The 12851-nt window shown below is 41.6% G+C and overlaps 1 protein-coding gene and 1 long non-coding RNA gene across 4 annotated transcripts in view; one reads left to right on the top strand and one right to left on the bottom strand.

Moving 5' to 3' along the window:
* Positions 1-12851, top strand: part of cacna1ha (calcium channel, voltage-dependent, T type, alpha 1H subunit a) — a 483986-nt gene that overhangs the window by 452373 nt on the left and 18762 nt on the right. For all 3 annotated transcript variants that reach the window (XM_034190926.1, XM_034190928.1, XM_034190927.1), the window contains exon 36: positions 898-1063. In XM_034190926.1, coding sequence (XP_034046817.1) covers positions 898-1063 — 166 coding nt within the window. The remainder of the gene's footprint in view (positions 1-897; positions 1064-12851) is intronic.
* The window catches only part of LOC117528314, a 27524-nt gene continuing 24038 nt past the window's right edge, over positions 9366-12851 (bottom strand). The window contains exons 3-4 of the long non-coding RNA XR_004565730.1: positions 10677-10685; positions 9366-9411 (exon numbers count right to left, since the gene is read on the bottom strand). This is a non-coding gene — a long non-coding RNA (uncharacterized LOC117528314). The remainder of the gene's footprint in view (positions 9412-10676; positions 10686-12851) is intronic.

The raw sequence follows: 12851 nt of genomic DNA, 5'->3' as shown, positions 1-12851 counted from the left end.
TAATTAAATTAACACGTTATTTTATTTTATTTCTATGAAACCAAATCACAGCAGATTTATAATCAAAGAGTTATACACACCCCATGAGTGAGCACACTGGTGACAGAGGAAGAAACCTCAAGCAGAGCAAACTCAGTGGGGTGGCCATCTGCTTTGGCTATTCAACTTGCAGTAACTTATAAGAGAAAAGCTGCAAACTGAAGCAGAAAAATTTAGGCTAATGTGCACAATGGAGGGATAAAATAAATGAATAGATCAGTAAGATGTAAAGTCCCAGTGAAGAGATTCTGTATGTTTCTGCGAGGTGTTAACTGTTTTATGACATCAAATAAAACAGATCTAGCTTTATTATCTAAATCATATTAAAGTGAAAATAAATGACAAAATGATCTACGTAAAAATATAAAACTAAGAAATGGTTTCAATGAGCACTCACATCCTTAAATCTGACAAAATAAATCAGTTTTACAGCAGTTGGATTTACTACAGACAGCAAGGTGACTTAATCGTTAGCATTGTTGCCTTACAGCAAGAAGGACTCCAGTTCTCTGACCACCTGGTCCTTTCTGTTTGTAGTTTTCATGTTCTCCCTGTCTTTGTGTGGGTTTGCTCCGGTTTCCTCCCACTGCTAAAGATTTGTAGGTCTACTGTATATGTGGCCCTGTGATAGACTGGCGGCATGTCCAAGTTGGACCTCACCTATTGCCCACTGACTGTAAGGACTCCAGCCCCCCTTTGACCCTTGAATGAAACGAGCAGGTTCAGAAAATGGATGAATGGATGGAGTAATTTCTCTGCAGTTGAATATAAGAAAGTCTCCGAGTTTCTTTTCTGACAGAGTGAAATTGGGTGTCAAAAAAAGTATCATAACTATATGGTCTCTGTCTCCCCCTGCAGGACAATGAAGAGCTGCACAATGACCAGGACGAGTCTCGGCTAAAGATTTCCGTATCGAGGGTGCACTCTCTGCCCAATGACAGCTACATGTTTCGACCTGTGCGGCCTGCCAGTGCCCCCTACCCTTTGCAGGAGGTGGAACTCAGCCCCCAGCATCAGCATTCAGGTATTTATCTGTCCAGTCTATGTTGCAGCTATTTTCCTGACTTGTTTTGGAAGCACAATTTAACACAGATTTGCACCATATGTGGTTTTCCATGATGCATGTGCTCTTCCAGAACCAAACTAAACTGTGACCTTTATGTACAGTTTGCTAACACTGTGGTTTTTAACCCTCAGGGGCCCATGGACGCACCAGGGACCCCTGAGGGTTAAATGGGTTGATGTTTTATCTCTAAGGTTTAACCATATTTTAGCTTCTGGCCCCACATTCCGGCGTAAACCTAGCTGAAAGCAAGCTTAAAGTCATCTTTCCCTACAGATATTTAGAATTGTGTTACATAATTGGTGTTTTTTTTTTTTTTTTTCTCAGAATAAAGTTCTGATCACATTTGTGGAAGTACTGACATCCACTGTTTTATCTGCAGTTATTGCATGTTGTTGCCAAGCTGTGGACAGAACCGGGTCTGTCCAAAGGTACCGACTGAAGTAGATAAGTTGGAGCAGATAACTTCATGGTCAAGCTGTAAAGTCAGTATATAAAAACAACATTTTTTTCTTATATATGGATCAAATCACTCTTTTAAAAATCAGCACAAAACACAGCATTCAGTTTGGAAATGATCCGGTCGTTTCAGCCTGTCGATCGCCACTCGGAGTGCGGCGCACCCTCCGCCATTGTGCGCCATCTTTAAACCGGCTGTAACACTCCTTAATCTGTGTGATACCCATAAAATCGTCCCTGAAAGCCATCTGAATTTTCCGAATGGTGTCCACCTGGCTGTCTCTCACAGTTTCTGGAAAAATTTGATGCAGCGCTGCTCCAGCCATTCAGACATTTTCCTCACAATGAAAATCTGACGATGGGGGAGGACCAGTGCTCACTCAAAGCCTGCTCACAGGTGAATGACGCAACCGACAGGCGTGAAAAAACTCACGCATGTGCACGAAGGTTCAAGCTTGGCTGATGCAATCACACGTGATTCAAATCCATAAGGTTATTGCAAAAAATAAAGAGGTTGGATACTTTTCTAACAGACCTCGTATATACCTAACTATAAACACAGGGTGTAACTGTGGAGTCGACTCACAATAAAAGATACATGACTCATCGATCAAAAAAGAGATATTTTGGATCTTGGCAGAAGTCCCATCTTTACTCACTGTGACAACACCTGCGCCTCACATTTGACATGATTCATGAATAACCAGCGATTCACTGACAACCAATAGCAACCTATAGTGCCCCCCGGATCTTTTGATTGGAAACATTATCCATACTCCAATCAATGGTCATGGGGCAGCTGGGGGGTGCTGGAGCCTATTCCAGCAGTCATAGGGCAGGATGTGGGGTACACCCTGGACACCGTAACAGTTGATCATTGGCCACATATAGACAGACAAACTCATTCACATTTGCATGCACACCTACTGTCAGTTTAAAGTTACCAATTCACCTAAACTGCATACCTTTGGAAGTGGGAGGAAGCACCAGGAGGGAGACCATGTGAACATCTGGAGAACATGCAAACACCACACAGAAAGGCCCCAAGTGGGATGCGATCCTACTACCTTCTTACTCTGAGGCAACAGTGCTAACCACTAAACTACCGTGCCACCCTAATTGGAAACAAGATTTCGTAAATTGTATGCAAAATAAAAAGCCAACTTTATGAGCATGTACTTGCCTGAACAAGCTCAGGCATGTTCATTTTAACAACATCCCAATTTAAACTAACAGTTCTGCTAATCCACTAACAGCTAATATGGGAAGCGAACTTTTTTGCTAGCACATTAACTTTTCAGCTAACTTCAAAAACCATCAGCAGACCAGTTAGCTTTCGTTAAATTTTGTTCCGCTAACTTTCAGTCTGCAAACTTTTTTTTTTTTTTTTTTTGCTGGTAAAGTGAGTAAAATTTAATGGTCCAAATTGTTTGTAAATCCTAAAATCATATGTTAGTTCCTGTCTTTTATGTGTCTACAACAGTCAAGCTGGTGTTCTGTCGAGATGAGCTCCCGTAGCATAAATCGACAGTTACTGTGTCTGCTTTAAAAACAGCGTGCAAATGCAAATCTTAATGTTTTTAAAGTGAAAAGACACTTATTGCTGTATTTTTTGCAAAGACAAAACTTACGTTTTTGTCTTTGCAAAAAATAGAAACAAAAGACAAAACTTACGTTTTTGTCTTTGGTGGGGAAGCTCAACACGATGGGTGAGGTGTAGATTTTACCAGTTACGTTGAACGCAACACGGGTGAGCCATTCCTCTATTTATAAATATAATACAGAGACAAACTGTGACTATTAATATTGCAATTTGCTGGTTTTGATAAAGACGATGACCGTGTTTGGGATTTGATCTTTATTTTTTTTTCTTTTTCATGCATTTATTTTGTGTTTGTGTACGTAGCTCTGTTAACGGTTTATAAATATATAATACAGAGATAAACTGTGACTTCTAAAACTGCACTTTATTGCTTTCGATAAAGATGATGACAGTGTTTGGGGTATTATTTTTATTTAATTATATTTCATGCATTCCTTTTGACTTTATGATGCTGCTACTCCAGCAATCCCTGCGGCACTTAAACGCGAAACTGGCTTATCAATAGCTGACAGATGTGGCCATGACTGAGTCAATACTGAAAGTTAGCGGTAAGTTAAATCAAATCAAATCAAATCAATTTTATTTATATAGCGCCAAATCACAACAAACAGTTGCCCCAAGGCACTTTATATTGTAAGGCAAAGCCATACAATAATTACGGAAAAACTGCAACGGTCAAAACGACCCCCTGTGAGCAAGCACTTGGCGACAGTGGGAAGGAAAAACTCCCTTTTAACAGGAAGAAACCTCCAGCAGAACCAGGCTCAGGGAGGGGCAGTCCTCTGCTGGGACTGGTTGGGGCTGAGGGAGAGAACCAGGAAAAAGACATGCTGTGGAGGGGAGCAGAGATCAATCACTAATGATTAAATGCAGAGTGGTGCATACAGAGCAAAAAGAGAAAGAAACACTTAGTGCATCATGGGAACCCCCCAGCAGTCTAAGTCTATAGCAGCATAACTAAGTGATGGTTCAGGGTCACCTGATCCAGCCCTAACTATAAGCTTTAGCAAAAAGGAAAGTTTTAAGCCTAATCTTAAAAGTAGAGAGGGTGTCTGTCTCCCTGATCTGAATTGGGAGCTGGTTCCACAGGAGAGGAGCCTGAAAGCTGAAGGCTCTGCCTCCCATTCTACTCTTAAAAACCCTAGAAACTACAAGTAAGCCTGCAGTCTGAGAGCGAAGCGCTCTATTGGGGTGATATGGTACTATGAGGTCCCTAAGATAAGATGGGACCTGATTATTCAAAACCATATAAGTAAGAAGAAGAATTTTAAATTCTATTCTAGAATTAACAGGAAGCCAATGAAGAGAGGCCAATATTGGTGAAATATGCTCTCTCCTTCTAGTCCCCGTCAGTACTCTAACTGCAGCATTTTGAATTAACTGAAGGCTTTTCAGGGAACTTTTAGGACAACCTGATAATAATGAATTATAATAGTCCAGCCTAGAGGAAATAAATGCATGAATTAGTTTTTCAGCATCACTCTGAGACAAGACCTTTCTAATTTTAGAGATACTGCGCAAAAAGCAAAAAAGCAGTCCTACATATTTGCTTAATATGCGCATTGAAGGACATATTGTTGGGAGGCCGAGAAATCCTGTTGGGAAGGTGTCGTAACACGGACCCACAACAGGGGGCGCAAATGAACGGACAATGGATAAGAGAAGGAGTAACAATTTAATGTTGCAAAAGAACACAACGGAATATAAACAAGAGTACTGCCAATCATACACAAGAGGACTGCGGGCAGGCTTGAAGATAGGAGACCTCGGATGAACGAAGAGCCGGGGCCCACACCGCTTCTACCACCAACGGCCTGAAGAACACCGAAGCCGTCAAGCCCTGAGTCCCCAGGTGGTCTCTGTCCTCTGTTGTCGGCCCTGGTACTGCTGGCAGACAGAAACAGAAGGTGGTGAGTGTGAATCCTCACACCCAGCAACCTTGATTAATGATTCCTCCGGGAGGGATAACCTCCACCTCCAGGAACGTCTTGACTTGTGAAGTTCCCGTTTGTCCCTCTCCTGGGTCTTCACGGGTTTGCAACTGCACACAGAACAATAATAGATTACAATAATCACAGCAGAGAAGATTACCTCTAATCGTAGGAGATTTCTCGGCGAGGAGGTGGAGTCGCCGTCCGGCCTTTATGGTGATGGTGATGAGATGAATGAGTGACAGCTGGTGTTGAGGATGAGTGACGGCTGTCACTCCCAGTGGTTCTGGCGCCCTCTTGTGCTTGAAGCCCGCACTCCAAGCAGGGCGCCATCTGGTGGTGGTGGGCCAGCAGTACCTCCTCTTCAGCGGCCCACACAACACATATCCTGATCAAAAATGACTCCAAGATTTCTCACAGTATTACTAGAGGTCAGGGTAATGCCATCCAGAGTAAGGATCTGGTTAGACACCATGTTTCTAAGATTTGTGGGGCCAAGTACAATAACTTCAGTTTTATCTGAGTTTAAAAGCAGGAAATTAGAAGTCATCCATGTCTTTATGTCTGTAAGACAATCCTGCAGTTTAGCTAATTGGTGTGTGTCCTCTGGCTTCATGGATAGATAAAGCTGGGTATCATCTGTGTAACATTGAAAATTTAAGCAATGCTGTCTAATAATACTGCCATGTATAAAGTATGTATGTATAAAGTGAATAAAATTGGTCCTAGCACAGAACCTTGTGGAACTCCATAATTAACCTTAGTCTGTGAAGAAGATTCCCCATTTACATGAACAAATTGTAATCTATTAGATAAATATGATTCAAACCACCACAGCGCAGTGCCTTTAATACCTATGGCATGCTCTAATCTCTGTAATAAAATTTTATGGTCAACAGTATCAAAAGCAGCACTGAGGTCTAACAGGACAAGCACAGAGATGAGTCCACTGTCTGAGGCCAAAAGAAGATCATTTGTAACCTTCACTAATGCTGTTTCTGTACTATGATGAATTCAAAAACCTGACTGAAACTCTTCAAATAGACCATTCCTCTGCAGATGATCAGTTAGCTGTTTTACAACTACGCTTTCAAGAATTTTTGAGAGAAAAGGAGGTTGGAGATTGGCTAAGATTGGCTATAATTAGCTAAGATAGCTGGGTCAAGTGATGGCTTTTTAAGTAATGGTTTAATTACTGCCACCTTAAAAGCCTGTGGTACATTGCCAACTAATAAAGATAGATTGATGGTAGGGCTTCCTTGAGCAGCCTGGTAGGAATGGGGTCTAATAGACATGTTGATGGTTTGGAGGAAGTAACTAATGAAAATAACTCAGACAGAACAATCGGAGAGAAAGAGTCTAACCAAATACCGGCATCACTGAAAGCAGCCAAAGATAACGATATGTCTTTGGGATGGTTATGAGTAATTTTTTCTCTAATAGTTAAAATTTTATTAGCAAAGAAAGTCATGAAGTCATTACTAGTTAAAGTTAAAGGAATACTCGGCTCAATAGAGCTCTGACTCTTTGTCAGCCTGGCTACAGTGCTGAAAAGAAACCTGGGGTTCTTATTTTTTTCAAAAAGTGATGAGTAGTAAGATGTCCTAGCTTTACGGAGGGCTTTTTTATAGAGCAACAGACTCTTTTTCCAGGCTAAGTGAAGATCTTCTAAATTAGTGAGACGCCATTTCCTCTCCAACGTACGGATTATCTGCTTTAAGCTGCGAGTTTGTGAGTTATACCACGGAGTCAGGCACTTCTGATTTAAGGCTCTCTTTTTCAGAGGAGCTACAGCATCCAAAGTTGTCCTCAATGAGGATATAAAACTATTGACGAGATAATCTATCTCACTCACAGAGTTTAGGTAGCTACTCTGCCCTGTGTTGGTATATGGCATTGGAGAACATAAAGAAGGAATCATATCCTTAAACCTAGTTACAGCGCTTTCTGAAAGACTTCTACTGTAATGAAACTTATTCCCCACTGCTGGGTAGTCCATCAGAGTAAATGTAAATGTTATTAAGAAATGATCAGATTTTCACGGAATACTGTTAAGTCTTCAATTTCCATACCATAAGTCAGAACAAGATCTAAGGTATGATTAAAGTGGTGGGTGGACTCATTTACATTTTGAGCAAAGCCAGTCGATTCTAACAATAGATTAAATGCGGTGTTGAGACTGTCATTCTCAGCATCTGTGTGGATGTTAAAATTGCCCACTATAATTATCTTATCTGAGCTAAGCACTAAGTCAGACAAAAGGTCCAAAAATTCACAGAGAAACTCACAGTAACGACCAGGTGGACGATAGATAACAACAAATAAAACTGGTTTTTGGGACTTCCAATTTGGATGGACAAGACTAAGAGTCAAGCTTTCAAATGAATTAAAGCTCTGTCTGGGTTTTTGATTAATTAATAAGCTGGAGTGGAAGATTGCTGATAATCCTTCCCCTCGGCTCGTGCTATGAGCGTTCTGGCAGTTAGTGTGACTCAGGGGTGTTGACTCATTTAAACTAACATATTCATCCTGCTGTAACCAGGTTTCTGTAAGGCAGAAGAAATCAATATGTTGATCAATTATTATATCATTTACTAACAGGGACTTAGAAGAGAGAGTCCTAATGTTTAATAGACCACATTTAACTGTTTTAGTCTGTGGTGCAGTTGAAGGTGCTATGTTATTTTTTCTTTTTAAATGTTTATGCTTAAATAGATTTTTGCTGATTATTGGTAGTCTGGGAGCAGGCACCGTCTCTACGGGGATGGGGTAATGAGGGGATGGCAGGGGGAGAGAAGCTGCAGAGAGGTGTGTAAGACTACAACTCTGCTTCCTGGTCCCAACCCTGGATAGTCACAGTTTGAAAGATTTAATAAAATTGGCCAGATTTCTAGAAATGAGAGCTGCTCCATCCAAAGTGGGATGGATGCCGTCTCTCCTAACAAGACCAGGTTTTCCCCAGAAACTTTGCCAATTATCTATGAAGCCCACCTCATTTTTTGGACACCACTCAGACAGCCAGCAATTCAAGGAGAACATGCGGCTAAACATGTCACTCCCGGTCTGACTGGGGAGGGGCCCAGAGAAAACTACAGAGTCCGACATTGTTTTTGCAAAGTTACACACTGATTCAATGTTAATTTTAGTGACCTCTGATTGGCATAACCGGGTGTCATTACTGCCGACGTGAATTACAATCTTACCAAATTTACACTTAGCCTTAGCCAGCAGTTTCAAATTTCCTTCGATGTCACCTGCTCTGGCCCCCAGAAGACAATTGACTATGGTAACTTCACATTTCTCAAAACAGAGTCGCCAATAACCAGAGTTTGTTCCTCGGCGGGTGTGTTGCCGAGTGGGGAAAAACGGTTAGAAATGTGAACGGGTTGGCGGTGTACACGGGGCTTCTGTTTAGAACTACGCTTCCTCCTCACAGTCACCCAGTCGGCCTGCTTTCCCGGCTGCTCAGGATCTGCTGGAGGGGAACTAATGGTGGCTAAGCTACCTTGGTCCGTACCGACTACAGGGGCCTGGCTAGCTGTAGGATTTTCCAAGGTGCGGAGCCGAGTCTCCAATTCGTCCAGCCTGGCCTCCAAAGCTACGAATAAGCTACACTTATTACAAGTACCATTACTGCTAAAGGAGGCCGAGGAATAACTAAACATTTCACACCCAGAGCAGAAAAGTGCGGGAGAGACAGGAGAAGCCGCCATGCTAAACCGGCTAAGAGCTAGTAGCTGCGCTAAGCTAGCGGATTCCTAAAAACACACAAAGTGAATAATGTGTAAATAATTTAGAGGTGATTCAGCAGAGGGAGTGCTTTAGTTAAGGCACGTGAAGATTACACTGTGAAACAAATCATTATCTAGTTAACTAGATCAATCTAACTGCGCAGATTAAACAGCTAACATATACAGCAAAACACCGCTGTGCTCCGGAACAGGAAGTGATACAATACCGCAGTGAGAGCCAACCACCAGTAGAGGCCAGTAGTTAGTAGTTAGAGGTTAGCGGTAACTTCTGCTAAATTTTTTGGTGATTTATTGGTTCAGCGTTACAAATGTTAACTTTTCAGTCAACGGATTAATGGATAGTGAAGCTAAATTTTTGCTTAGCTGTGCCGACCACTGAAAATAATATATAAAGGAATAACTCCAAATTATGTTAGAAGATGTGATTATAGCCCAAAATATGATGTTCAGTGGTCTTCACCTGTATCCAAAATGGCCCAGTGACTTACTTCATTGTGCCCTATTATTCTGTGTGGACCTGACATTTAATCAGTTCTGTCCAACACTGAGCCATTATATCTTCAACTAACACACAACATTACCACAGTTTTAATCCACACAGGCCCCAAATTGCTTGGGAAATACACTTATGATCTTATAGAAAAGTTGCATACTTCATACTTGTGTTTAATATTAAAAATAGGTGTAACCTTAATCAATTCCATGAGTCATCCTAAATATATTAGCATTGGCCTAAAAATGTGGCCTTGGTGAGTGAACTAGACTTATTAGTCCATTGGCTGATGGGGTCCCCCATGCCCCCCCACCCCCAGAGGTCTACTTCCTGGGTATGTTCTAGTAGCCATGGGTCTCCTATTCAGGAAAAAGCATGCAGACCTGTGGGGGGTGGGGGCAACAGCCAGTGGACTATATTACAACTTAGGCTAGATATAAACTTACTTATTTTGCTCAAACACAGATATTATACCTTTCACATGTGATACCGCTGCACACACTATATCTTTGCATACAACCCCAATTCCAGTTAATTTGGGATGTTGTGTAAAATATAAATAAAAACAGAATGCAATGATTTGCAAATCCTCTTCAACCTATATTCAATTGAATACACCACAGAGACAAGATATTTAATGTCTTCAGTTCCCAAACACTTATTGAGTGTTGTTAGAAGGAAAGGTGATGTAACACAGTGATAAACATACCACTGGCCCAGCACTTTTGAAACGTGTTGTAGGCATCCATTTCAAAATGAGCAAGTATTTGCACAAAACAATAAAGTTTATCAGTTTGAACATTAAATATCTTGTCTTTGTGGTGTATTCAATTGAATATAGGTTGAAGAGGATTTGCAAATCATTGTATTCTGTTTTTATTTACCTTTTACACAACGTCCCAACTTCATTGGAATTGGGGTTGTACATGATACCACCATCTAACTCAGGGGTGGGCAACTTGTTACAGAAAGTGCCAAGAGGTTGCAGGTTTTCTTTGCAGCCACTGATTCCACCAGGTGATTTCACTGATTAACTGATTCCATCTGCTCAAAGTGATATTAATCAGTGAAATCACCTGGTGGAGTCAGTGGCTGCAAAGAAAACCTGAACCCTCTTGGCCCTTTGTGGAAGAAGTTGCCCACCTGTGATCTAACTGATACCGTGGCACACATTATAACATTGCACACATGATACCGCTGTACACAGGATACCGCTATGCACATGATCGTCGTCTTCCTGTTCCGGAGCACAGCGGTGTTCTGCTGTATCTGTTAGCTGTTTGAACTGAGCTGTTTGAGTTCTTTGAATTAACAGTCTTTTTCAAGACTTTTTTACTTTTTTTTACTTTTTTTTTTTTACTTTTTCACCGTGCTCCAACGCCTAAAGAAGACCTCTAACGGTCGAAACATCGCGACGGAGCACTTTTATCAGCTAACTTTCATCAGCGTTGGCAAGCTAACTAGCTTGCTAACGCTTTCGTTTTTATTTTTATTTTATTTTTTAGCACTGTTGTCGTGCTGCTCCACAGCCTGCCTAGTGGATTTTTATTTTATTTTAGCACTGTTGTCGTGTGTTACCTGTGCTGCTCCACAGCCTGCCTAGTGGATTTTTATTTTATTTTAGCACTGTTGTCGTGTGTTACCTGTGCTGCTCCACAGCCTGTCCAGTGGATTTTTATTTTATTTTTTAGCACTGTTGTCGTGTGTTACCTGTGCTGCTCCACAGCCTGCCCAGTGGATTTTTATTTTATTTTTTAGCACTGTTGTCGTGTGTTACCTGTGCTGCTCCACAGCCTGTTCAGTGGATTTTTATTTTATTTTTTAGCACTGTTGTCGTGTGTTACCTGTGCTGCTCCACAGCCTGCCTAGTGGATTTTTATTTTATTTTAGCACTGTTGTCGTGTGTTACCTGTGCTGCTCCACAGCCTGTCCAGTGGATTTTTATTTTATTTTTTAGCACTGTTGTCGTGTGTTACCTGTGCTGCTCCACAGCCTGCCCAGTGGATTTTATTTTATTTTTAGCACTGTTGTCGTGTGTTACCTGTGCTGCTCCACAGCCTGCCCAGTGGATTTTTATTTTATTTTTTAGCACTGTTGTCGTGTGTTACCTGTGCTGGTACACAGCCTGCCCAGTGGATTTTTATTTTATTTTTTAGCACTGTTGTCGTGTGTTACCTGTGCTGCTCCACAGCCTGCCCAGTGGATTTTTATTTTATTTTTTAGCACTGTTGTCGTGTGTTACCTGTGCTGCTCCACAGCCTGCCCAGTGGATTTTTATTTTATTTTTTAGCACTGTTGTCGTGCGTTACCTGTGCTGCTCCACAGCCTGCCCAGTGGATTTTTATTTTATTTTTTAGCACTGTTGTCGTGTGTTACCTGTGCTGCTCCACAGCCTGTTCAGTGGATTTTTATTTTATTTTAGCACTGTTGTCGTGCGTTACCTGTGCTGCTCCGCAGCCTGTCTAGTGGATTTTTATTTTATTTTTACCACTGTTGTCGTGCGTTACCTGTGCTGCTCCGCAGCCTGTCTAGTGGATTTTTATTTTATTTTTTACCACTGTTGTCGTGCGTTACCTGTGCTGCTCCACAGCCTGTCTAGTGGATTTTTATTTTATTTTTTACCACCGTTGTCGTGCGTTACCTGTGCTGCTCCACAGCCTGTCTAGTGGATTTTTATTTTATTTTTTGCCGCCGTTGTCGTGCGTTACCTGTGCTGCTCCACAGCCTGTCTAGTGGATTTTTATTTTATTTTTTACCACCGTTGTCGTGCGTTACCTGTGCTGTTCCACGGCCTGTCTAGTGGATTTTTATTTTATTTTTATTTTTTTTTTTTACCACCGTTGTCGTGCGTTACCTGTGCTGCTCCGCAGCCTGTCTAGTGGATTTTTATTTTATTTTTGCCGCCGTTGTCGTGCGTTACCTGTGCTGCTCCACAGCCTGTCTAGTGGATTTTTATTTTATTTTTTACCACCGTTGTCGTGCGTTACCTGTGCTGTTCCACGGCCTGTCTAGTGGATTTTTATTTTATTTTTATTTTATTATTTTTTTTTTTACCACCGTTGTCGTGTGTTACCTGTGCTGCTCCGCAGCCTGTCTAGTGTATTTTTATTTTATTTTCTACCACTGTTGTCGTGTGTTACCTGTGCTGCTCCACAGCCTGTCTAGTGGATTTTTATTTTATTTTTGCACCGTTGTCGTGCGTTCGCTGTTGCCGTGCGTTACTTGTGCTGCTTCATGGCCTGTCTGGTGCCTTAACTAAAGCACTCCTTCTGCTGAATCACCTCTAAATTATTTACACATTATTCACTTTGCGTGTTTTTAGGAATCCACTAGGTTGCGTAGCTACTAGCTTTTAGCCGATTTAGCATGGCGGCTTCTCCTGTCTCTCCCGCACTTTTCTGCTCTGGTTGTGAAATGTTTAGCTGTTCCTCGGCCTCCTTAGCAGTAACGGTACTTGTAATAAGTGCAGCTTATTCGTAGCTTTGGAGGCCAGGCTGGGTGAATTGGAGAC

This window comes from Thalassophryne amazonica, chromosome 16 (assembly GCF_902500255.1).
Source record: "Thalassophryne amazonica chromosome 16, fThaAma1.1, whole genome shotgun sequence".
In the NCBI taxonomy this organism is placed as follows: Eukaryota; Metazoa; Chordata; class Actinopteri; order Batrachoidiformes; family Batrachoididae; genus Thalassophryne; species Thalassophryne amazonica.
Note: the sequence above shows the minus strand (reverse complement) of the source record. Positions and strands in the feature narration are given on the sequence as shown.